Source organism: Chanodichthys erythropterus, chromosome 9 (genome assembly GCF_024489055.1).
Source record: "Chanodichthys erythropterus isolate Z2021 chromosome 9, ASM2448905v1, whole genome shotgun sequence".
Classification (NCBI taxonomy): Eukaryota; Metazoa; Chordata; class Actinopteri; order Cypriniformes; family Xenocyprididae; genus Chanodichthys; species Chanodichthys erythropterus.
The window spans coordinates 12,432,538-12,460,285 of NC_090229.1; the positions used below are offsets into that span (position 1 = coordinate 12,432,538).

General features: G+C 36.4%; 1 protein-coding gene and 1 long non-coding RNA gene across 2 annotated transcripts in view; both read right to left on the bottom strand.

Moving 5' to 3' along the window:
• Positions 1-352: 352 nt before the first annotated feature.
• On the bottom strand, positions 353-4,686 carry LOC137026293 (uncharacterized). Its single transcript, XR_010895869.1, has 3 exons — positions 4,489-4,686; positions 2,736-2,789; positions 353-638 (listed from the first exon to the last, which is right to left on the bottom strand). It is a non-coding gene; the product is annotated as an uncharacterized lncRNA (long non-coding RNA).
• A 1,875-nt stretch (positions 4,687-6,561) lies between these two features.
• The window catches only part of faf1 (Fas (TNFRSF6) associated factor 1), a 75,698-nt gene continuing 54,511 nt past the window's right edge, over positions 6,562-27,748 (bottom strand). Inside the window, exons 16-19 of the mRNA XM_067394593.1 lie at positions 22,435-22,515; positions 22,125-22,202; positions 19,073-19,288; positions 6,562-6,933 (exon numbers count right to left, since the gene is read on the bottom strand). Of these exons, the coding sequence (XP_067250694.1) occupies positions 6,850-6,933; positions 19,073-19,288; positions 22,125-22,202; positions 22,435-22,515 (459 nt within the window). The 3' untranslated portion in view covers positions 6,562-6,849. The remainder of the gene's footprint in view (positions 6,934-19,072; positions 19,289-22,124; positions 22,203-22,434; positions 22,516-27,748) is intronic.

A 27,748-nucleotide genomic window follows, 5' to 3' on the forward strand; every position in this document is an offset into this window, starting at 1 on the left:
TATTTTTGTTTTGTTTCCAACCCATTTTGGGTTCATTTTAAGTATATAGTAATTTTTGGGTTCAATAAAACTACCCAGCACACATTGGGCAAACATTTAACCCAACGCTGCATGGGGTTGTCCATTTTCAACCCAACTTGGGTTGTTTTTAACCTTTTTTTAGAGTTTAAGATGAGAAATAACTTTATCAATGTAACACGCCATTTTAATAATAATAATAATAATAATAATAGTAATAAAAAAGATATTACTGTAATCTTCCTGTATAGACGCACTGGATGCACAAACACCGATCATGACAGATGAAATGATGCGAGTGTGTGTTCAGGCAGCAGCCAATTAAAATGCGGCCTCCATCCCTCCACATCTGCCTCCCTTTACAAACGAATCAAACAGAAAAGCAGGAACCCAGTGAAAGAGCGCTCATTGAGATCACAGATGGAGTATAGGTTTTTGCAAGAAATTTGAGAAACACCATTGTCCCAAATCCAAACTCAATGTGGTCCTTCACAATGGTTCGGGCTTTGAGCTGCGCCGACTCAATTGGCCTTGTTTTTTAAACTTGAAGTGTTGAGCACAAAGACCGGCCTCCTAAATGTCACAACCGCTCCAAGTGGGGCTCTGCAGCGCGATGCTGTCTGAAAAAAAAGGAAAAAGAACACAATTATGAAGCAATAATTACTCTGCTTCTCTTCGCACGCCACTGCGTCTATTCAGCCCCCTTTAGCCCCATTTAATGCTTTATCCTCGTCCTCGATAATCCGAATACCACAGCTTTATTATTTTTTCTTCTCCCTTGCAGAATTTTCTTATGAGACGGGAGTGGGAAACGGGGCTTGTGCTAACCTGGACAATGGCCGTGTCAACTTCCTTTCTGGACAACTTTTTAATATCGAAAGATTAATGCTCAGTGTCACCGCTGAAAGCTGCTGAACACTACGTGAAATATTTAATAAATGCACCAGTACATTTTCTGCAAGTATAGGCCTAGAAAACTTGGCACAGTTCACTTTACTCACATAAATAAATTAATCCAGTTGTGTCTTAATTTAAATTGTGAAAAGCGAAAATTCTGATAGGCTATCTCAATTTTTTAGACCATGGTGAATGCTGACAAGAATGTCGCCAACGACAACAACACAGATAAATAAACAAATCTATTTTGAATAGCATTATAATGCCTACACTGTAATGATTTATCACAAGTTTTTCTTTTGTCAAATTAACTTCAATAATTAACTTCTTTCAGATAACATAATATTTTGAGTTTCTGTTGATTAAACCAATTGCTTTCATTAACTCATTTTTTTAATTTCAATGAACTCAAAAATTTAAGGCAACCAGGTAACTTACTTTTAAGTTAAACCAACAATTTTTTTTTTTTTTTTTTTTTTACAGTGTATTGATATTATTAATACAGCTCTGGTAAAAGTATAAAACACATCTTTATTCAATGCAAAAAAAAAAAAAAAAAAAAGCTTGAAATGAAAAGAGTTATCCTGAAGATTTATCAGGATAAGTTATCCTCCCTTTGCTTTGCTGAACAAAATATTTCTGAAGGACAGCTGATGTCTTAATGTTTCTTTATAATTATTCATAAGATACACTATAAAAACATCAGTCAGTTCATATTACTGGACGTTGTTTGTCTATCAGGGGATTTGTGGTTCACTGGAAAATAAAGTACAAAAAATAAAGTACTACTTCTGATGCCAGAGTGTAAATATTATTTTTGGGGGGTTGAAACTTTGATACCTCAAATGCCAAATAGTATTTGAAAGCTTACATTTGTAATTTACGAAGATCTAATCATTTTTATTCTACAATCTAGACCCCATTAAAATACTGTATATATACACAAAATATATAACTAAATAAAACAGCCTGTTTCTCTAATGCCACTGCTCATTTCCTTCATAACCTATCAGTTATAAATTGTTTTTACCTATTGTTTTTAAAAAGGAGTACTGGCTGCAGAAATCTTTATTAAAACAACAAATTGAACACATAAATAACAAATTAATAAAATGTGTTATTATTTTTTTAGGTTCTTAGGAAAAATTGCAAACTAGAATTTTAACAATGCATTAAAGAAGGCCAGAGAAACTCTAGCAAATTTAATTCAATTAATTAGAGAGAGAGAGAGAAAAAACGAATTAAAAAAGATTTTAATCCATTTAAAACTAGAAAACTACTTTGAGGGAAAACAAAAACAAAAAAAAAAGTTTTCCTAATTAAAGAATCATCCATATACAATCAAAAAGTAAGTTGCATCTGCAGTATAATAATCTTCAGATCTCAATACCTAAAGAAAGTAAAACTCTATTGAAAACTCTTGGAGATCTGTCAGGATGACTTAAGTATTTCTTTTGGTAGCAGCCAATAAAACTATTTCTGTTCACACCAACCCCTCCCGCCTCACTCGCTCCATCCGCACACAATGCCCACCACAAATGAGCCCCTTTTTCGGGCGACTCTTTAAGCCGCATAGATTCTGTTTCTCTAGCGTCTCTGAGAAAGTAAACTTTGAGTGACCCTCCAGGTTAGTTTAGTCTGGGATTTCAGCATCGTTGGGTGAGTGGATGCTGTGGGATCAGAAGCTGCTTCAAAGAAGAGATCACTTACGTCAAGAATTCTCTTCTCTCACCAAGGGCCAGCAGCATTCTTGACCCTTAAAGACTAGTCAAACATTATTGAACGTTTCCCTTTTGTTATTGAAGAATCGAGTCACCAACCTGATGTTGCCAGAGGAGAATCTGTGTCACAGGAAGCCACAAAATTACTATTGTCTGTAAGTAGAGAGTTTGGGATCAAACCATGATGGCATTGGAAAATCGGATCAATGTCAATGATTGAGATGTCACAGGTCTGACAAGTGATCAGAAAAAGAAAATCACATCATAATATCAAGTGCAAAACTAAAAATCTTTAATAAACCTTTATATATATATATATATCTCATGTATATATGTATATATATATGTATATAGGTCAATGATGTGACAGGTCTTTTTTTTTTGTCCAAAGGCCTTAATAATAATAAAAAAACAAAGATATGACATCCAAAGTATTTAAGGTAGTACAACTAGATCTCTTTTATAGAATCCAAAAGGTTTTGATTATATTTTGCTACATATAAAGGTATTTTAAAGATTTTCAAGTGTCAAAAGGTCATTCGGTTTAACCGTCCAAAGGCCAATACAGCCACTTCATTGGTGATTAAAATATCTTAAAATGTAAGAAATGTTTATTTTTTTTTTTATTCTGGCATGATTTTATAACATCATATATCAACATAGTGCAAAATGGTGTTAAAATGTGTAGAAGTTGTTGCTTTGTTATGAGAAAGAATGTCCAGAAAAAAGAATTTCATTGATGTCACTCGGAGTAACCAATATAAAGGGACCATTTTGGATCAAGTCATGCGGTCAATATCATGTGACAGGATGTGCCATCATTCAGACACCTGCAAAGGACCACATAGTCATGAAGCAAAGTAACTAACTCTCTCTTAACTATTTGAAAAATTCATGTTTTCACTTTCACTCATACACATGTCCCGAAACTTCAGGTCATTCGGTACAACCGCTATAAAACATGGAAAATGTTGTAATATTTTAAAAACTTGTACTAAATATAAAATGTTTGATTGTCCTTTCGCTAGCTAGCTAGATATCAGCCTGTTAGGATTGTTTGAAAATATCGTCTTTCGGTATAACCAAAAGTGTCTTTTATGGTGACAAATTTTGTCTATCTTGTAAAAAATGACAAAAGCAGTGTTAATTGATTATAAAAACCACAATCTCATTGTTAACACTAAATAAAACTTCAAAATTATTATTTTTTTACACTTTTAAAAACCGTATTTGTCAATGACCCATATATAGTTCTATTCTACCTTTTGACAAGTTGTCTATTTTGAAATATTGTAGGTATATACACATGAATACATACATACATATCCTTCCATCCATCCATCATTTACATAATAAATCTCAAATAAATGGCAATAAAAATGCCATGTTATTTATAAAATATTTATATAAAGTCTAAAGGGTAACCAAATACTTTTCCAAACTACCACATAAAATGGGAGGCCAAACAATCAAAGTCCTCTGATTGAGGATTTTTTTCCCCCCTTCAAACAGGAGGATTACTGTTTCAATTGTGGGAATTATTGCACTCTTCTCATATTGCTCAGGACACACCTGCCAAAAGAACGACGATAAAGTGTAGACAAGCCGGATCAGGCTGAATGAAATATCAGTTCACTATTGAAATGACAGCATTTCCGACCTGCTCATCACCGCTCTCTGTGTCTGTACAAAGCTGATGTCTGCTTAAATTAACCAATCATTCAGTCATTGAAACTGTAATATCACGCACACTAGAACTGCATAACCAACAATTCCTCCTCAGGCTGGATTTGCCAGTCTTTCACACCTGATTTAGCATGATGAAAACTTGAAGAAAATGAGAAAATCTTACCTTTCAGTGCTCTTGCTCTTTCTTGAAAGCGAGAATAGATAATTAGGCCAAACTAAACATGATACCAGGAGATTCTGAAACACATTTAAGTCCAGTTTACACAGGCATTACTCATATTTAACAAGATTCAATTTCAGCGCACAGAGTGAGAGATCACATGTTCGAAGGAAGAAGTGCTCACATTTTGTGAAGGCTCACATTGAGAATTGTGTTACCAGACCAAGCTTGAAGGATCACAAGAAAGCTGTAATTTAGTTTGTTGTTGTCACTTTGAATAAGGTTGCTTTCTTCTTTTTCTGAAATGAATAATAAAGTCAATGACCAGAACAACAAAATGTCTGAGTTAGTTTAAAATGCTAAGTTCACTCTCAGTGTGTGTGTGAGAGAGAAAGAATGATTCATGTCTTCTAAGGGCACATCATCTGCAGTGGAAGTATGACTGGATGCACACATTAAACGCTCAGATTCCTTGCGTGAGAACAGTAAGGCAACACCAATGAAACAGCCTGCAGGTTAGACTCTTTCCAGTTTCAAAAATGTCATGTGCACATGAGGAACTGTACTTCACATAAAACATTCAAGAGATGTTTTTTTAAGTGTAACAGCTTATAGTTAAGTGTACTACTTATAGTTCAACTGAATCAAGTGATTAGCTTTCGATACATTCACCAAAATCCATCAAGAACCATCTTCACTTAAGCTGGATCACTAGGCAATCAATGTGTCATAATTTGACCAATAATTTAACTTGATCAGTGTAGCATTCAGACAGTAATTCTTGAATATTGTTTGTTGAGTCCTTTCTGAATACAGTAAACGTCACTGGCTACATTCTCATGCACAATGACAAAAAAAAAAAAAAAAAAAAAAAGCCATGGGTTCCTTTAGTGAATCACAATGTTAACCATATTTTGTTCACATCAGCAGTGAAGATATTTGTAGTATTCTCAGGGTGTAATTTCCTCATTGACTCAACAGATTACAAATAACTGGTAACAATCCTTACTGAAGTCATTTTAAACTGGAAAAGAATGGGGTAAAAACAGATTAGTGCGGTGTGATTGCACTCCTGTCATATGATGTTAAATGAATAGTTCAAGCAAAAATGAAAATGCTGCCATTTGCTCACCCACATATCATTCCAAACCTGTATGAGGTTCTTCTGTGAAACACACACACACACACACACACACACACACAAAAACTGTTCTGGTTATTCAGTCTGATTTGCTAATAAATCTTTCAGTGATTTGAACTAAAAATCAGGCAATTCATTGAAAAGATCTGATTCAAAAGAACCATTGATTGCCATTTTCGCCATGATTGACCAAGAGTTTTAGTGATAAAATTACTTACATTTCGGTCTCTCGCTGACAAAATTTGTCTTCAGAAGTCATATAGACCCCACTTATTGTCCTTTGCATCCTTTTTTTGAAACTCCAGTCCACATTCTTATTGTCCCAAGTACAATTTTTCATCATTTCTGTTTGGAAAACAGTCCTACAGCTTTGGTATGACATGTGAGGGTTAGTAAATAATATGAGAATCCTTTAAATTTACCTCAGCAGTCATGTATTAAAATGCAGGACTTCAGCGTGAAGAGACCTGGTTTGATGATGCGATGATGATGATAATATAGACTAGTCATCAACACATGAAGGTGAAAATAAATTTAGAGTGGCAAGAGACATGCATGTTCATATATCTTTTATATAATGTATATCAACCTAAATCTAATACAGCATCAAACTTAAAAAGGGAAAACTGGAGAAAAATAAACAAAAGCAAATGAGATTAAAACCAAGTATCATCAATTTGGGTATCAGGAAGAAGCCAGGCTCTGAGGGGATGACGGTCTGTCCAGGGCCACACTGAGAATCAGGGACTCTGAGAACCTTGGGAAAGGAAATGGTCCAGCGCTCTCCAGGAAATGTCTCTTTGTATGACTTTTATTTATTTGTCATTTTTTTAATTGATTTTTTATTTTTTTTTGTCATCTCATTTCAACACAAAACATGTCTAAAAAGCAGCCGTAGTGAGAAGTCCTTGTCTGTGAGGCTGACTGTTTTAGACTTCCACATCTGCTTTTTTTTTTTTTTTTTTTTTTTTTCAGTTACCTTACTTTTTGGGTGGAGAAAGAACATTACACTGCAGTTATGTGAGGAGAGTGATCGTTTATCCATGTGCTTGTGAAGGCCTCCGTGTGCATAAAATGTACACTCAGCATTCATATACAACGCACCGTGTGTGATAGTGTGTGAAGGCTTGTGTGTGTGTGTGTGTTGGTGTGTGTCTGGTCGGACATCATGCTAAAAGTTCTTTGCTTATTCTTCGTTCGCTTCGGGACGTCTCGGATCGGTCCTACTCTTTGGCCTCCAGGAACAGGGTCTCCTGAGGGAAGAGTTTAGCATCCAGCAGACTCCATGCCGGGTCTAACTGCGTAATCTGGGGAGAGACAAAGAAATTGAAATTGAGACACTTAATTTTCAATGCTTAGAGGCCCGATATGTAATTTTTCGCCACTAGAGGTCGCCTATTCAAAACAAAGGCTTTGCTTGATGACGGCGAGATTGAGTGCGGAATCATGGGAGATGTTGTCTTCACCCCACAGCCGGTGGAAATGAATCCGACGGGACTCGGGCAGAAATCATGCTCATGGATGATTTCTGTCCTGTACTGTAGTATGAAGCAAAACAAGGCCGAGTGCTGTAGGAGAGGAACAAGGACGCTGGAGCGATTGCTAATGAGAGACGAGCGTGACACACGACTCAAACTTTTATTATGCCACAGTCGCTGCTTCCGCTTCTTCCGGTCAAGCATATGTGGTATGGTAAAATATGGTACTTGTGGAAAATCAAACAAATAAGACTTACTGTGTCTTAATCTTAATCTATATAATATGATTAGTTTTCTGTTAATGAATGTATCCAAACAGTTGCTCACCTGTCTAATAAATCATAATATATTAAAGCGTCTTTGGTGTTTCCATGGTTTCTACAAAATAAAACCAGAAATTGAGGGTAACGCAGGTATGATGTCATTGATAGGCGACACGTGGACACAGTCCGTGTCCTGGTGAAAATTGCTTATTTCTCTAGATTTAAACATTCCTAAGTCTTATGGCTTAAAGGTGCCATCGAATGTTTTTTTACAAGATGTAATATAAGTCTAAGATGTCCCCTGAATGTGTGTGTGAAGTTTCAGCTCAAAATACCCCATAGATTTTTTTTTAAATAATTTTTTTAACTGCCTATTTTGGGGCATAATTAACTATGCACCGATTCAGGGCTGCTGGCCCTATAATTGCTCGCGCTCTCCACCCCCCCTCAGAGCTCTTATCGTTGCATAAACAAAGTTCACACAGCTAATATAACCCTCAAAATGGATCTTTACAAAGTGTTTGTCATGCAACATGTCTAATCGCGTAAGTATAGTATTTATTTGGATGTTTACATTTGATTCTGAATGAGTTTGATAGTGCTCCGGGCTAACGGCTAATGCTACACTGTTGGAGAGATTTATAAAGAATGAAGTTGTGTTTATGCATTATACAGACTGCAAGTGTTTAAAAATGAAAATAGCGACGGCTCTCGTCTCCGTGAATACAGTAAGAAACGATGGTAACTTTAACCACCTTTAACAGTACATTAGCAACATGCTAACGAAACATTTAGAAAGACAATTTACAAATATCACTAAAAATATCATGTTATCAATGATCATGTCAGTTATTATTGCTCCATCTGCCATTATTCGCTATTGTCCTTGCTTGCTTACCTAGTCTGATGATTCAGCTGTGCACATCCAGACGTTTTGCCCTTGTCTAATGCATTGAATATGGGCTGACATATGCAAATATTGGGGGCGTACATATTAATGATCCCGACTGTTAGGTAACAGTCCTTGTTATGTTGAGATTCGCTTGTTTTTCGGAGGTCTTTTAAACAAATGAGATTTATATAAGAAGGAGGAAACAATGGAGTTTGAGACTCACTGTATGTCATTTCCATGTACTGAACTCTTGTTATTCAACTATGCCAAGGTAAATTCAATTTTTCATTCGAGGGCACCTTTAAGGCTAAATTTATTAGATCATAAAATTAAGTAAAACAACATACTTCTAACATGTTCTAACATATTTAAATTTATTTATTCCTGTGATGCAAAACTGAATTTACATCATCATTACTCCAGTCTTTAGTGTCACATGATCCTTCAGAAATCATTTAAATATGCCGATTTGCTGCTTAAGAAACATTTCTTATTACCAATTTTGAAAGCGGTTGTGCTGCTTGAATATTTTAGTGGAAACTGGGGAGATATGGAAAAAAAAAAAATTTATTTCAGACATTTTTCAATGCTTAAGCAATCAAAAAAGTGGAATATTAAGAATGTAATCTATAAAAAAAACAGTTCATGAGGTTTGCAGCCTAAGACTGGCCATTCCTCCTAAACTATGCGTCGTGTGGGGTCTGGCCATCTGATGTCATTGGTTAACATCGTAATGTGATAATGTCCCTGTGTGAGGTACGTGTCCTGTTTCCTTTTGAGATACTTGCTGTTTGTTATCGCAAATGGACCAATCCAAACCAAACACAATAGCTGTGCTACAGCGACTGGGTGAGAACTCATCAGCCAGCAATAATCTCCATGAGAGGAGTCTGACTTCATTATCCAAGAGCACTGCAATCTCTAGCCGCACTTTTAACAGCAAACTAACTGACATTTGTGACGACATGACCGTCATCCACCTCTCATTTCAGGGATTTTCCCAGACGATGAGGAGTGACGAGCGCTTGTGTAAGCAGCTTGCGATCCTGCGCTGGGAGAGAAAAGGAGAGCAGGAGATGATGGCTGCTTTGTAGTGAGCTAATAGCAGAGCGTTCTCCTGTTACACGGGGCCTTTGCTCACACCTGGGTGTCCGCACACCGCACGGCCACAGCGCTCAGGACAGGGGCTTAACTGCAGCCTGGTGACAGGGCTCTGATTAAGGCCTATTCTCTACTCTGTAGTCCCCTCCAGCTCTCCTTGCTTGTAATTAAAACACAGAGCTGAAAGCAGCTGGGCTAGAAGGTGATGGGGTAAGAGAATAAAGCTAACATACTGTATTGTGTAATTTCAGTGAAAGTGGTCAGGACAGTGCAGGATATCACAAAGCTGCTGGAATAAAAACAGAATATGCAACATGCGTGGAAAAAAGAACTGTGCATTATATGAAATGAGAGTTTCTTGGTCTCTTGGTTTCCTCATCACAATGATACAGAACCAAGGAGGTTTTTACATTTTAAAATGAATGCCATGATTCTAGGGTATCTGGGTAGTTGATAAGGTGTTGTGGGTGGTTTCTTACTGGCCCAAATCAAAAGGTCTTACTCATCATTAACAACTACAACAACAACAACAACAAAAAAGTCCTGCAAAGCTTTTTTGAGAAAAAGAGGAATAACTGAAGGTCATAATTTTCTCTGGTAATTGGCAGCATGTCATATGTCAATGCATTATGCTTTATGAAATAACCAATTAATAAATAATTAATTAAATTGTTTAAAACGTATACACTACCATTCAAAAGTTTGGGATTGGTAAGTCTCTCACCAAAGCTGCATTTTTTCACTGTATCCCCTAACACTCAACATAATTAATTGGTTTGAGTAGGAGAAACTTAAATTAAACAAATGAGTTCAGTCAAATTAACTTCCATAAGTATTTAGCACTTTTTCATTTGAGTTCACAGAACTGATTTATTTTAAGTAAACTCAACTGTTTCATTGCTGTAAGTTTTATGAACTAATTTCATTTAGACGAACTCAAGTTTAACTGAAACTGGCTGGGATCTCTGTTTCATAGCATGCTTTGCTCATGGCAATCGAAAGGGAGAGTAAATGCTAAAATTAAGTGTTATATAATGTTTTTTTTTTCCTGCAAGATTAATGTGAAGTGGGAGATTTAGTAGTGATTAATGTTTTGTTATGCTAATTTAGAAGAGTTTGTTAATGTGGGTTTTTGGAGAGTTACTTACAAATTAGCAAGTTAGCTAGTTATATCTAACTATATTAGATTTCACGTTGAGATTACATGATAATTTTAAGTTAAATGTATAAATTAATTTACTCAAATATTTCAATTTAAGAACAATGTTCAAGTACAAAATAAAAATCTGCTAGTTCTGCTTACTTAAACTTTAAATTTCTATATTTAAAATTGATGTAACCGATTGCCTCAATTTATTTGATTTTTGCCAATTTATTTGGGTTTACAGTGTTGATTAAAATAAATAGTAATATTGTACAATATTATTACAATTTAAAACACCTGCTTTCTATTTTAAAATATAATTTATTCCTGTGATGCAAAGCTGAATTTTCAGCATCATTACTCCAGTCTTCAGTGTCACATGATCCTTCAGAAATCATTCTAATATGCTGATTTGCTGCTCAAGAAACATTTCTTATTATTATCCATTGATAAACAGTTGTGCTGTATAAAAATTTTATGGAAACTGAATATACAGCATTATTGATGTATATAGAGAAAAAAATGTTAGCATGTTTTGTAGCACTGTAAAAATAATTTCTGTCACTTTAGATCAAATAAATGCATCGTTACTGAAAAAAAGTATTAATTTAATAAAAAAAAAAAAGGTACTAACCTCAAACATTTGAACGGTAATGTATGTAGAAATTTACAGTAAATGCTGCAAAAATATTGTTCATTGTTCATTTATGATAACTAATTACTTTAAAGGTAAAATTCTGATCCATAACAAAACCAATAATTCCAAAAACTGTGTGTTTATATATAATAAACACACAGTTTTTGGAATTATTGGTTTTGTTATGGATCAGAATTTTACCTTTAAAGTAATTAGTTATAGAATATATATACCTTAGATTAAAAAGACAAAATGCTTTAAGGTAAAGGCCTCAAAACGCACCTGACGTAAAGCACTGTGTAGACGACAGTAAATTGAAAGTGAAAACGTATTATCGGCGGGTTTGGCATCTCCAAGGGGGGTAGTACAGATATCACACCCGCTTCAGCACATTAGCTGTGTTGCCCCAAACCTCACTTTAGCGTGTGACTTATGCCTTTTGTTTTTCAATCTGACCTGAGGGCACAGGAGGGGGTAGTACCAGGGAGAGTGCTGTAAAAACACGTTGCTCCCACCAGGATACCTTTCCTTTCGTTCGTACGAGCGCTTTAGAAAAACTTAAAATGGAAATGAACCCGAAAACCTGCTATAACACCACAGCATCTGGTAGAAGTAAATGAGGTTCTAGGGTGGCGCAGATGTGTGTGTGTGTTTGTGTTGATGACTGTTCTCTTTTAAAGGGGAATGAGAGAAACAAGGTGGCACTCCAATGGCAGGAGACAGATGCCATGGGTGATTGTTTACATTGTTATCCAATTAACAGACCATAAGAAGAGAAGCATCTGTCAACAAACAAAGCTGTTGTTTTCCTCCACTCTCCTTGTCTTTCGCTCTTTTTCTTCCTCTCACTCCCTCCCTCTTTTCCCAGCACTTGTTAACTTCTTCAGAAACGTCCTCTTTGGTCCTCCTGAATTAAATTAGACTTTTCTGCGCAACACTGATTGCGCTGGTGCTTCTAACACCATGGCTGACACACAAACACACACTCACAAAAAATTAAAGTACGATTAAAAACCCTCCTGACTGACAACCTTAACCCGCAGAGCACCGCTTTCTTTCCAACGGGGGATGTTAAGACCAAATGAATTCAAACGTGCCCGGGTAGTGTGATCTCCACTGATGAACAATGCATTCTCTGACTTCCAAAGTAAACAGAGAAAGAAAAGAGATCATTTGAAGGGTGTGGAGACTCATATCACCGTAATCCTGAAGAGGTTTATTAAAGCAAGAAGTGGCCGTGTGATGGAGGAAAGGCCCATGCGGCTGTTTTCTTTGGGCCTTGATGATGTTGATGGCAGGTAATCCTGTTAAACCTTTAACACACTCATCTTCAACGGCCCCACACAGTCACCAAACAAACACAGGACAGCCGCCAGATGACCAGAGGAAAAGGGGCACGAAAAGTTCTACTCGACTTTTGAGCCCTAAATGGTACGATGACCATGGCGCCTATTAAAAAAAGGTGGACAAAACTGTTTAAAAGCAATTAAAAGTAGCAAAAAAGTTGTACCTGACCAATCAAAAGTCTGGGGTAGGTAATTTTTTTTTTTTTTTTTTTTTTTTTTTTTTTTACGTTTTAGAAAGGCTCTTCTGCTCACCAAGGCTGCAAATTTTTTGAAATAACTGTTTTTAAATATATTTTAAAATGTAATGTATTCCTGTGATGGCAAAGCTTTCACATAATTCTTCAGAAATAATTCTAATATGCTGATTTGTTCAAAAATATTTCTTCTTATTATCAATGTTGAAAGCAATGCTGTGCTGCTTAATAGTTTTGTGGAATCTGTTTTTTATTTTCAGGATTCTTTGATGAAGAAAGAGAAAAGAACAGCATTTCTTTGAAATATAAATTTTTTGTAACATCATAAATGTCGATTTAATGCACTCTTGCTGAAGAAAAGTTTTTATTCTAAATTTTGAGTGTTAGTGTACTATAAAATGTAATTTATTTCAGTGTTGGAAAAGCTGAATTTTCAGCATCATTTCTCCAGTCTTCAGTGTCACATGATCCTTCAGAAATCATTTAATATGATGATTTGCTGCTCAAGAAACATTTATTATTATTATTATCAATGTTGAAATGTTGAAAACAGTTGTTTTTATTTATTTTTTTGAGAAGAATTTAAAGAAATTAATATTTTTTTTCAGCAAGGATGCATTAAATCGATCAAAAGTGGCAGTAAAGAAATTTAAAATGTAACAAAAGATTATATTTCAAATAAATGCTGTTCTTTTGAACTTTCTATTCATCAAAGAATCCTTTAAAAAAATATTGTACACAAATATTTTGTACATCTGTACACAATAAATGTTTCTTGAGCAGCAAATCATCATACTAGAATGATTTCTGAAGGATCATGTGACACTGAAGACTGGAGTAATGATGCTGAAAATTCAGCTTTGCCAACAAGAATAAATTACATTTTCAAATATTTTCAAATAGAAAACAGTTATTTTAAATTGTAATAATGTATTATACGGTAATATATATAGGGTCATTCTTTTGTCCAAAGGCCTTAATAATAATAATAAAAAAAAAGATGACATCCAAAGTATGTAAGGTAGTACACCTAGATCTCTTTTATCGAATCCAAAAGGTAAAAAAAAAAGGTATTTTAAAGGAACACTCCACTTTTTTTGAAAATGGGCTCATTTTTCCAACTGCCCTAGAGTTAAACAGTTGAGTTTTAACGTTTTCAAATCCATTCAGCCGATCTCCAGGTCTGGCGGTACCACTTTTAGCATAGCTTAGCATAGTTCATGAATCTGATTAGACTGTTAGCATCTCACTCAATAATATCATTGCGCCTGCACCCATGGTACGGCAGCAAATTTCCTTGATTATTACACCGGAATGAGAGTATAGTTCCTAGACATATCAGCTATCGGTCTTAGCACACAATGTAACTACAGAAGAGTCAAGTTTTAAATAGGAAAAATATTACTCTTTGGTCATTTTTGAGTGAGATGCTAACGGTCTAATCAGATTCAATGAACTATGCTAAGCTGTGCTAAAAGTGGTACCGCCAGACCCGGAGATCGGCTGAATGGATTCGAAAACGGTAAAACTCAACTTCCATTTTCAAAAAAGTGGAGTATTCCTTTAAAGATTTTGAAGTGTCAAAAGGTCATTTGCTTTAACCGTCCAAAGGCCAATACAGCCATTTCATTTGTGATTAAAATATCTTAATGTAATAAATCTATATATTTTTTTTTATTCTGGCATGATTTTATAACATATATTAACATTAACATGCAAAATGGTATTAAAATTATGTGAAGTCGTTGCATTGTTATGAAAAAGAGTGTCCGGAAAAATGAATTTCATTGATGTCATTCGGGGTAACCAATATAAAGGGACCATTTTGGATAAAGTTATGCTGTCAATATCATGTGACAGTATGTGACATCATGCATACACCTGCAAAGGACCACATGGTCGTGAGTAACTAACTCTCTTTTAACTATTTTAAAAATTTATGTTTTCACTTATGCATGTCCTGAAATATCAGGTCATTTGGTACAACCGCTATAAAACATGGAAAATGCTGTAGTATTTTAAAAACTTGTACTGAATATAAAATGTTTGATTGTTCTTTTGCTAGCTAGATATCAGCCTGTTAGTTTTTGAAAATATCGACATTTGGTATAACCAAAAGTCTCATTTGGTAAAACCGAAATTTTGGTTCATCGATTGACAAGTTAACATAAATAATCAGCTGCATGTTATATATATGTACTGTATGCAGCGGAGGGCAAAATGTAGTTAAAAGAAACTCATTCAAATATTGTGGGACTCATAAATATATTTTATATATAAATAATATAAATAGCTTCTCTATTACTCTATTTCTAATCATTTAAAAACACGGGCAGCTGAAGGCAACGTTTACCAGCACTGTTAGTGTAAATATGTTTTCATGTGAAATTTGAGCAGTACCTTTAGATTAAAAAGAAAAAGAAAGAACATCACTGACTGTACTGTGTACATTTCTACAACCAGACTATTTGAAAAGTCCTGAGGAAATTAATGGAGAGTTCACTGGAAAACAAAATAAAAGAGTGTCTCAGAGAATAATTCACTCATGTCACTTGCAGCTGCCAGTTTAGTTTAATTAATTTCATTATTAGTATACTTAAGGATTAACCTGATCAATAACACAGTAAAAACTCATTAAAATGACAATACAGAGTTTCATTATAAAGCAGGTGTATGTTACCAGGCTGAGGCAAAGTAAACCAACTGAAGGCATTATTATAAATTAAGAACACAGGTTTTAAGAAAGGTCTGGCTTCCGAATCACGCAGTCAAAACATTTAAAGTAAATTAGTAATAAGCTGAACGTCGGTCCTCGCTGATGCGGTGCGAGACTTGTTTAAACTGAAGATCTCCACTTTGAAAGCCAGGCAAATAAATATTGCTGTTCATTAGTGCTAATAAAAGGACCTGCAATAAGCGGCTAAGAAAGAAGGAAAATAAAGACCAGACACGCGAGATGTGGTTTTCCAAACAGAAGGAAAAAAGAAAAAAAAAAAAAAAAAAAAAAAATACAGCTGAAACAACGCAGTTCTAATGAAGCCATTTAGGGTTCTGCACCATTAATTAAAACCCAATAGCCAGGTCTGTGTTAGCGCTGTGTTGTAGAGTGTTTATTTGGCCAATTAGGAAAGCGGTGGGAGATCATTATCTGCCTGCAGGAGTGGTGAGGGCGTTAGCGTTCGCAGTGTTGGAGAAAGACTCTGCTAAGGGCCGGCCGAGGATGGAGAAGGAGAGGGGGGGTGCGGGGGTGGACTATTTCCACCTCTGGGGAGAAGTCAGTTCTGGCGCCCTGCTTGTCTTAAGCATGACCATGGGATGCTAAGGAGGGGTCTAAAGGCAAGAAGCCATCGTAAATGCACAGACAGTCCAGACACTGACGTAAGAGATATGAAACCACACATCCAAATGGCTCCCTGAGGGTTGAAGGAGACAGATATATTGGTTTTCATATGGTTTTTCTTCAGTACCCAGGTTTTGGACATCACATTATGGCCCAATACAAAGAATATTGCACTTACAGTCAAACCAAAATTTATTCAGACACCTTGAACATTTCATTAATTAATACAGTTTATTCACAATAGTTAAAAAAAACAAAATGGTAATAAAATATGACAAGAACTCAGAGTTAAACTGTGTCAGAAAAAATATGTCAGATAACAAAACATGGTCAGGTCAAAGTGTCTGAAGAATTTTGGTTCCAAAGTTTTATCAATTTTACTGGTAAATTTTACTGTGAAGAATTATGTGTATAATATGTCACAGTTTACTTTATTTTACTATCTTCACTTACATAAATGAACTATAGTGTCCTGCACCCACTAGTAAAAATATAAAAAAAATATTTTTTGGTTTGACTGTATGTAAACCATACACTGATATGCAATAAATAAATATATATAATTATTTTATTAACATAAAAATGTTATGTAAAGCTTATTACTTTCACAAATATGTAAACATTTTTGTTTTATTTTATTATTTTTAATATAATTTATAAAATATATTATTATTAATAATATAATAAAAATGTATTATATTATTAATATATTAATATATTTTTTATTATATTATTAATATAAAACTATAAAAGCAATATTGATTTTTTTTAATATATATAAAGCTTATTCCTTTCATAAATATATAAAAATTTTAGTTTTATTTTATTTGCATTTACGATTGTTTTCTCCATTCAGACTCATTTTTGAGTCATCCTACCAGTTGAGAGACACTGTTCAACACGCAACACACACATGAGATTAGGTTACTCATCCAAGAGATGTCCTCATGTATCATGAGTTGGATAACTTAAAAAAAACAAACAACAACAACAGAAAAGAAATCAAGCTCGTCAGATGATTGGAGGTCCTCTAAGCGCTGGTGTGAGTGGCAATGTGACTGTGCCATGACATTAATGAGTGTTATGAATAGAAAGGGAATCCTGAGGCTGCTTTCTAATCCTTCCTCACACTCTCGTTCAGAAGAGTGCAGGTGCATTGGATCTGTCCATCAAAGGGAAGAAAAGAACAAACAAACTGACAAACACAACCCTCACAGGCCGCAAATGAAACAAAAGCCTTCAGACACTTTTCCATCTCTCGCTTTCTAAACTCCTCTGTTTAATCACTCTCTTATTGCTGGCAATTATCTTGGTTTTGGATGCGGAGATGAAGAGGAGGAGGAGGGGGGGGGAGAAAGAGAGAGAGAGATGAAGTTTAAACATTTGTGCAGAATTACAAATGCAATAGTGCTCATGGCCTAATCCTGTGGGAGGGATAGAGCGAGTCTGTGGCAGAGATGATTTTAATTAGAAGAGGCAGAGAGAGAGAAAGAGAGAGAGGATTAAACTCAAGCACTGTAGTCACAGTCACAAACACAGCCTGTTTTTCCTGCTTTTTGCTTCTCTCCTTTTGCTGGATCCACATTTCACCCTCCGCAGAAACGCGCAACTAGATTCTCTTTTGGTTTCCAAACAGAGACTGTGAATAAATACAATGCAACGTGTGAAATGGTGATTGTTGGGTGTGAGGCTGTCCGAGAACAAGGGTTTAAGGCGGACGTTGAGTGTTTATGTGGGTTATAAGGCATTTTGTGTATATGTGTGTGTGTGTGTAAAAGTGTGCGTTTGTTGGGGGGCCTTAGCACTCGTCCCCAAAGGGTTTGGATGACATGCTGCCTGGGCAGGCCTGTGCACATCTCTTGATTAATGGAAAGCCCATTTCTGTTTCCATGCTGTTAATTAGTCAGGTCGTTAAGAGCAGCGCTTGTTATCTACCTGCTGTAGAGAGCACAAACGCAGCACTTTAATGTGCACACAAACACACACACACACACACACACACACACACACACACAGAACAGAGAACTGCTGACTGTATCCGAAGTAGCCAGTGCACCTTTCTGCTTTCGAGGACTGCAATTAATATTCCGTATATTATGCATGCACTTGTGGATAGATGTTAAAAAAAAAAAAAAAAACATAATAAAATACACAAGAGGAAAAGAAATATTAATTAACCACGCATGGCTTTTAATTAATGTGCAGGTGTGTGACTATCTGTGGACTTGTACAGTACACACTCACACACACACACATACACGGACTAAGATGAGCAACAAACTTCTGCCACACGCTGGGATTAACTAGCCAATTATACACTCTATTTTTCCTGCTGGGCTGTAACACTCACACACACTCTTTGCGCACACACACACACAGTTATTAGTGCACCGCAGATGGACAGGAATTAAAAGATATTCACCATCAGTGGGGCTCTAGACTAATATCAGTCATGTTCCAGCATGGGGAAAGATGCCCACAGAAAATATATTGAACAGAAAGGAGGCGGGAGTGTCAGGACTTTGTGCGCACTTGTGTACTTATAATAGCTCTCACAAATGGGGCTACGGTCGATACCATTATGACGTCAGGTGTTAATCTAGTGATTTGCACCCAAATTTGCAGAAAAATGTCCACGGCTTTTGATGACATACTCAAAGGAAAAAGAGGCTCATAAATGAGGAGTAAATATTATTATTATTTATCATCCTATTTATTATTTCATTTAATTGAAGGTGTTTGTGTGTATGTGTATATAAAAATACAAATAAATATATATATATATATATATATATATATATATATATATAAAAAAGTTTTATTTTAAGGTTAAGATATATTTTATTTTTGTGAATTATTATGTGAATATGTACTTGTTATATTTATTTTGCTGGCATGGGGTGTGGGGGGATGTTCTGTAAAATGCCAAAAGCTTAAAATAAAATATATAAAAAAAAAATGGATGGAAATCACAAGTAGTTTATTTATAAACCTATATAACTATATAAAAACTATATAAATCTAAAAGTTTGTGTGCATGTGTGAACTCACATTTCTGCGAGGAAAAGTGGTGAGCAATTTGAACTCGTCAGATGGGTAGCCCTTTGAGGCCACGAAGTCGAACAGGACCTGGAGTTTACAGCTGCCCAGGAACCGCCTTTCCAAAAACTCCCCGCTTGGCGTCCGGATGCGCAGCTTGCTGATTGGCTCTCCGCCCTCCTCTTTGGGCTCTGGTGGTAGGGCTTGCTCCAATGAGAGACGGATAGCCTGCGCAGGGGACGGCAAAACAGTAACATTACAGAAAAACAATCGAGATGTATCACATGAACTAACCATACTTTGTAACAGTTTTGATTTGAATTTGGACATCTATAGCTCATTGAATACTAAAATGACCATATAACCACATCATTGTGGCACATTATATACATCTGCACGGAATCGTATGAAAAAAGCACGCAAGTCGTGCGTCAAAGGTCCTAAATTTAGCACTCCTTCACAGCTTGATCGTGCCACTAAAAACAACACAAAAATCTTTCCGTTTTGCACGTCATAGAAATATCACACAGTTAAAAAAAAAACAAAACAAAACAAACATAAAATGAGTCTAAAGCGAGGGATGGGGAGGGAAACAGTGAGAAGTCGCATACACTTTTAAAGAGAACGAGCGAAAGCGAAAGGGAGAGATGAGGGAATTGCGCCGTCTCTAGTGACACAGAGCACGACCTGCCGCTCCTCTGGGCTTTTCAACTCCGGCTTGTTGTTCCTGTTGTGACACTGGGCAGCATATGCTGTGACAAAACACGCAGGCTTTATTTACACACCATAATGCAATTATATTTCATCAAAGTGTACAACAGTAGCTCATTAGCAGCAGGTGGCTTGTGCGAGCGCGTGCCGGCCCCGCTCCCTTAGGTAGGGGCCGCGTGTAAAAAGCCCTCTGGGGGCCGAACGGCGTCTCTCCCCAGCCCTGCTAGGGATGTATGTGTGCACGTACGTATCTGTGAGTTTCCTGGTCCCTGTGCACAAAGGGCACTAAGGAGCATCCTTTTCACTGCGCTAAACAAACAGTGTGTGTGTGCATGTGTGTAGCACCTGACGGCAGAGAATAATGACATCACCACTCCCCCTATGCCTTTCATGCACTGTCTAGGTCACAAAAGAGTCCAAATCACAGAGCATTTCCCCTCTCTTCTTCTCTGTACACTTCTGCTGATTGTTTCCCTCCAGTGGGCCCATTGTCGCCACGGACCCACCAAGGTGCTGTGGTTTGGGCGTGTGCGGGTGTGAGCGCGTGCTTGGATAGACTCCAGGTGGAGAGCATCTTACTGCCTTGTTTACACACACACAGTCTCGCAAAAGTGACGCACAGAAAGAAACAACACATTCGTACAGATACACGCACATTACGGTCAAACGGTAACAGCTGCAGAAATGAATGTTCGCCATTTAAATCTAATCTTTCCCTTCAAGAGCAAGAGGTTAATTACGATTGTGTGTGAATCCAAACACCATCGAGATGTCACGAAACTTAACAGTTGACCTCTACGGTGCGGGAATCGAAGATATGTCACCCGTTTCACAGCTTGGAGATTCACGTCCAAAGGCGTGACATTTCACAGGCGAGCATGGGAGTTGAAAAAACATAAATAACAGTCTTTTGGACTTTAGTGCAGGTGATTTTATCAGTATAAATGTGTGTGTGTGTGTATATATGTGTGTGTGTGTGTGTGTGTGTGTGTGTACCAAGCTACTTCTCCCCTTGGATTCATTACAGACAGCAGGTGAACAACTTTAGACCCTGCTCTCATTAAAACACAAGGCCACTGCTGAGTTAACAGCTCTCACACACACACGCACGCACGCACGCACACACAGGGCTGAAAACAGATCTGACACAATTACTTCGCCTCCAGGCCGTCTTTGTGTTTACCTCTCCACAATGTCTCATATTAAAAGCTTTGTTCATGACGAGCATTAAATGAAGCTAAAGTGAGCTATTGTAGGGTATCGTATGTTTGAAGGTCTATACTGTAGCCTACATACAACGTCCTGACATGAATGGTACCATGGCAATAGGAGATTGAACTAATTACATGCTTTTGTTGAAGCCTAAAAGTGACAAATTATCTCATATAGCAGTTTCACCTGAGCTGGTCCGGTTAGTATTTACCGCTGAATAAACAGACGATAATCTACAGACGCTGGTGTGCCAGGCTTTTTTAGTAAGCAAATATCTTATTAAAAAGAGTGTGCTGAAGCACACTAAATGAACAGGCACACTTCGACCGCACCATCTGTAATACATTTGAATGTTAATACGGTGGTATTGTATTCTGCTGATCAGCTGATAGGGAATGGGTATATTTGCTCACAGGTGAGATTTAACTTTCCGTGACACTTTTTGAGGCCGTCTTTGTGAGAGTGTCAGTGCTTTGACATGCACCTGTCGTTTTGTACAGCTCACATACAGGACAATAATGCAAACACTGCAGGAGTACGGGGGCGGATTGCAAATATGTATGTGATTTGTGTAACAATGTAAACTGTGTGTTTGATAAGAGCGGTTAAGACAGGACATGAAGCTTTATGACTGTCACTGCTATTTGTTGGCTTATGAGGCATGAAATCCTATTTAAGTGACATGTTTGGAATATCCAGAAACACATTAAATGTCAATGTGAGTGAAATTGGCAGCTTTAAATTTGGGCTTAAAGCATCAGTGTCATTTTGGTTTTCATTTATTCTGCTTCATTGGATGAGAAAGATTTAAGACATTTTCTAAAGCATTAAAGGCTCTTTTGAACTAAATAACTGGAACTGATATGCAACGCAAAGAAATAGTAACACAATGCAGGAGATCAGTCATATATTGCAATCAAACAAAGCTTTGCTGGGATCTACGCAGAAAACAACAAGGAAACTAGCACATTTCTGAGAATTCCAGTTAGGAAAAAAATCATGATTACATGGCTTGTGTCGAACCACTTTAAAAGGTGAATTATTCAGGGTCATTCTCAGCTTTTCTTGGAATCATCCTGTGCACTTGTCATATTAACCGTGTTATCGAAACCAAACTGGTGAAATTCGAAGCAAATCTCACCTCTCTTTCCTCCTCCTGCTCTTTTCTGATTTGCTCCTGACGAACTTGCTCCGCCTCTTCTCGCTCTTGCGCTTCTCTCTGTAAAAACGGTAACATTAAAAAAAAAAAAAAAAAAAAAAAAAATCGAAAGCAACATACTATACTAATGTACCTCGCATAAAAAATTTACAAAATCATTCAGCACCTTTTTATTACATTTTATATCCTAAATTAAAATAACTTCATTTTAATATTCACAGCAAATATGGTTTCTAGCACTTCATACATGAACTTATAATAATAATAATAAAAGTGTAAAATCTTGCCAAACCTTTTTACGATCAGCCTCCAGAGACAAACGATAAGCTTCATCCTGTTCTCTCTTGACCATTTCTCTAGCTTCACGTTCATCCTAATAAAAAAGTATAAGTGGTTAAAATTGCATGTCATGAGCTAGTCATGTGTCCTAAAACTAGAAAACAATGTTTAATTTCTAAATATGAACATTCATTTTCATATGTATATTTTTATATAGAGTAGGATCCAACATATATGAGGACATATCTGAGATAAAGAATCTAATTTAAACTTGGAAATAAAAAGATTTTGCAACATTGAAGACAGAGAAATAAAAATAATAATAACAATAAAAAGTAAAAAGCAAAGTAAAGTAAAAAAAAGTTAATAAATACCAAGGTTAGAATTTAATAAATAGATTTTTTTTTGTTTTTTATTTGGGAGCAGTATAATTTTTTTCACTATTTTAGGTCACTAATTAGAAAAGTAAGTAGACATTGACCATGTGATGTGAACTAATTTGTTCCCCCCAAAAATTAAATTAAATATTACATATATATATATATATACATACATATATAAAAATATATATATATAAAAAAAAAAAAAAAATTATATATATAAGCTGATAATAGAATTTTAAATGGGGAAAATGGCATTTTTTGTAGTCGTCTCAGACTTTTTGACCACTCTATATATTCTCTACCAGATAGCCAATAAGAATGTGTCTAGCAGATAACAATCCCACTGGATCTTTGACGTATGAGATGGTTCCTCATCATTGTCAGCAGTAATGGCCACATACTGAATTCTATTGTATTGTCGGACACACTAACTGGGGACAACTGAAAGAGTATCTTATAGAAGTGAATGTGTGGAGTTCCTCTACATACAATGGACGGGCTCTTTTATTCTTGCGAGTGTGTGTGTATCCTGTTTGTTAAGACCCAGCTGCAGGTCTACCTGCTGAGGCTGACGACTGTGAATAACTACTGTTGCTTTTGTGCAGTCAGGCTCATGCGATTGTCTGCGGCCTTTTAAGACTTAGGGTCTTTTCTCCTGGCTGGACTTTGTGTGGAAATGTGAAAGAGTTGTGACTACACAGAGCAGAAGAGAAGAAAAGGAAGGATAGGGGAGAGAAAGAAGGGATGGAGCACAGAGGCTGATCAAAGGAGAGATACATCCTCAAATTCTATTCAGACAAGCTGTAAAAGAGTGTGTGGAAACCATGTTGTGGTATAGGAAGAGTTTGTGGGCTGATGTGTGTGGGTCTCTATTTGTAAAGTCGTAACACTGAAACAATTCAGGTGAATCAGGATTACAAACAACTGGATCTTTTATCTGAGGGCTGGAAATAAGAACAAATATTCACTGACTTTTCTGAACACACTGTGCTTTTTAAGACCTGCCTAATCTGTTGCTCGTAAAAGGCAAAACCTTTCCAAAGGATCTTCAAAAGCCACTGCTATAATAAAGCAATTTGTTATGAGAGACTACACTGATTTTGCCATAGATAAGGAGATACAACAAAGGCATGTTGCTAAAATCCTCTTAATCATGGTTTAAAAAAAATGGATGAAATTATGACAACAGCTTTATGAAAGATTGCATTGTTAAATCAATGATTACTTCGAATAGCTATTTTTCCAGCAAGTAATATATTTCATTACCCTACCTGAAACCTGCAAATAAAACAAAAAAACAAACAAAAAACAAAGAAAACATAACAAAAACACAAACCAAACCAAACAAAAAACAAAACAAAACAAAAAAAGAAACCAATGCAAAAAAAAACAAAAAAACAAAACAGAAACTAAACTAAACAAACAAACAATCATCAGGGCATATCTAATGAAAAATGTTTGCTTTTTTTAAGTTAATGACCAAACTGTTCAAATTAATAAGTAGTCCAATTTGATTATCTGATTACTCCACTGGCATCTAAGATCAAAAAATAAAATAAAATGTGGTGAGCAAAGTTTTTCTCTTTCTACAACAACTCTACATACAGTGACCTGTACTGGAGCTGATGGAGCAAGCAGAGAACTACTTTACCCCTGACTGCACAACCCCAGGTCATGTCACTTACACAGAGGAATGCTGGTGTGATCTTGGTGGATGAGTGTGTGCTGTCTGAGTTTGTCTGTTGATCCAGACAGTGTATATAAGGGGCATACAAATGGACAGACACAAACAGGTCACCATGAGTCACCTGACTGTACGGGGCAGGGATGACACACACTCAGGGACATTTCGGCTAAGAACTTTAAAGGGCAATCCTAAACTGCCTCAAATGGCAGGCTGTTAGTGGTGGCACAACAACAAATGCTTTCAAACAATCCCAGACATTTCTAAGGTGGCTCGCTCATTTGTGTACAAACACAAGGTTAACAAAGGGTTTGGATTCGCGTGTCACACCCATGATTTGAAATGTGCCATGATCACAAGCAGTTCATTTAGCAGTACTTCAATTAATTCATTTGATTTAAAACTACATCTTTCAATGCCTTTTGAAGTCGTGGTCTGGGTGATCTTTTCTTTTTAGTGAATCCAAACATTTGGCGCAACCAGTGCAGTCCAATTGAATTCAAACAAATGACTCTTATGAAACGGTTCATTTTAGTGAATCATAAATATTCAGTGCAACTAATGCAGTGAAATTCACTAACAAATGACTCTTATGAACTGGTTCTTTTTAGTAAATTAAAAACATTTACCGCAACCAGTGTTGTCCAATTCACAAAGAAATTACTTTTTATAAACCAGTTCTTTTTGTTGAATCAAAAACATTTAGTCTAGTCAGTTTAGTCCAATTCACAAAAAAAAAAAGACTTGTATGAATTTTATGAATTAAAATTGAAATGTGTACTGAAACCCAACCTTAGTATGTAAATAATTATTTAAATTTGTTGTGTGAACTACTTCTTTAATTACTTTCTCCCCCAAAAACTGTTTTTCACTAAGCAGAAAATGAATGAAAATCTTGTCACTTCACCTCACAGCTAAAGACCAAATGTGTGAACTACAGAGAGAAAATATCTCCACTGCATTTCCTCTGGCAACCTCAATAACCCTGGCTCCCTGTTTGTGTCCGTTCACATCACATTTCCTTCACAGCCAAACAGATTTCAGCCATTAATTGCCACGAGGAGAAACCGTCAAGGAGCTTCCAGCAGAAACCAATCAACGCGTCAGAGTTATTCAAGCGCTCTGACTGAGGGAAGCAGAAATTTCACAGCCTAATGGATCTAATGGAACAGATCCAAATCAAAAATAACGTTTTTAACGGAACTTACTCATCGAGCCGGGAAAACGGCCTAACAGCAAGAGGAGATTGAACGAAACACCTTGAGTCTAGCAGAAGTGTTCTCACACTGAGACGATGGCAAGGACTATGACAATTATGCCATAGCATAAATATTTTCTGTTGCTTTTTTGCAATTGATAATGATTTAAAGTATGTCACGCAGGGGTGCGAACAGAAAGGTGAATGCTGGGACGAGCCAAGAAATGTCATGACTTATCAAATCACTTAATCAATGTGCCTCAGGAGGACAGTAACCTGTGTTTGCTGTCTGAATATTTCCCACCAAACCACAGACACAAACATTAACACACACAGGTGAGGATGACTAATTAGCTTAACTTATAGCAAGTGTGGACAGACCTGTCATGAGAATGTGTCATGTAACAAAAACATTAGTGTTTTTAATTAGGTCTTGAAATTTGCAATAAGGCATACAGAGATCCACTATTAAGAATAACCTCTCAGATATGCCACTTAAAGGGATAGTTCACCCAAAAATGAAAATTATCCTATGATTTACTCACCTTCAAGACATCCCAGGTGTATATGACCATCTTCTTTCAGACGAACACAATCAGAGATATATATTTAAAAGTATCTTGGCTCTTCCGAGCTTTATAAATGGTAGTGAATAGGGGGGGGGGGGGGGGGGGGGGCCGGGGGAGTTAATAAACCTTCTGAAGCAAAGTGATGGGTTTTTGTAAGAAAAATATCCATATTTAAAACTTTATTAACTATAATAACTAGCTTCCAGCTAACGACTGTATGCATCGATTTCCGGCGGAAGAGTAACCTCTGACCACAATGACGAACACTGAAGCGCAGAGGACAGAGCAAAACAAAACACTGGTCACAAATTAGAAGTCTAAAATGAGAATTTTTAAAGTTGCCCTAGAGTCAAAAATTTTATTTACCTTGGCATAATGGAGCACGAGATTTAAAGGGGCCGCAGCTTGAATCGGTGCATAGTTAATGATGCCCCAAAATAGGCAGTTAAAAAAATTAATAAAAAAAAAAACTATGGGGTATTTTGAGCTGAAACTTCACAGACACATTCAGGGGACACCTTAGACTTATATTACATCTTGTGAAAGAACGTACTAGGGCACCTTTAAAGAGAAATGTCAAAAGATTTCGATATAAGAGAAGAGGAGCTTGACATTGTTGCACAGCCCTATTTGTTTAAACCGCTTACGCTACTCCTATATCATACTTAATACATTACATCAGAGGTTACTCTTGTGGCGCAAGTCGACTTATACAGTATGCATATGGTCGTCTACCTAAAGCTAGTTATTTTAATTTATAAAGTTTTAAATATGGATATTTTTCTTACTAAAAAAAAACATTGCTTCACTTCAGAAGTCCTTTATTAACCCCCTCGAGCAGTATGGATTATTTTTATGATGGATGGATGCTTTTTAGGCTTCAAAATGCCCCCTATTCATTACCATTATAAATCTTGGAAGAGCCAGGATATTTTCAAATATATCTCAGACTATGTTCGTCTGAAAGAAGATCATATAGGTCATATACTCCTAGGACGGCATGAGGGCAAGTAAATCATGGGATAATTTTCATTTTTGTGGGGAATTATCCCTTTAAAAAGTTATTAATGCTAAAATATGGTATATAACAGCATATTATTGTTTTCAATTCATTTGAACAGATGGACACATTTTGTTTTAGCTCTTTGTAAATGCGTTTGTTTGCAGACCTAGTACTGATTTAAACAATCACATACCGCATGCAGACATGACACACTGAGCTTGCATCCTGCCAGCTTTGTGTCGACTCCATAAGCACAGGCCCCCGCAAGCTTACATTACACAACCAGTGAATTGTGCTTTTGCTTTCACAGTTTGTCTGAAACCCAGACAAACACACAGACACAGGCGGAGTATCTATTCTTACCCCTGTGTGAAGGGGCGATTCGTATGAGTCAGACAATGAGTGGTCATTTGTCCCAACATGCCCTTTTTTGTGGCCTAAAAATATGACTTTGAATCTACCTAATAAAAAAGCACCTGTTTGTGCTCGT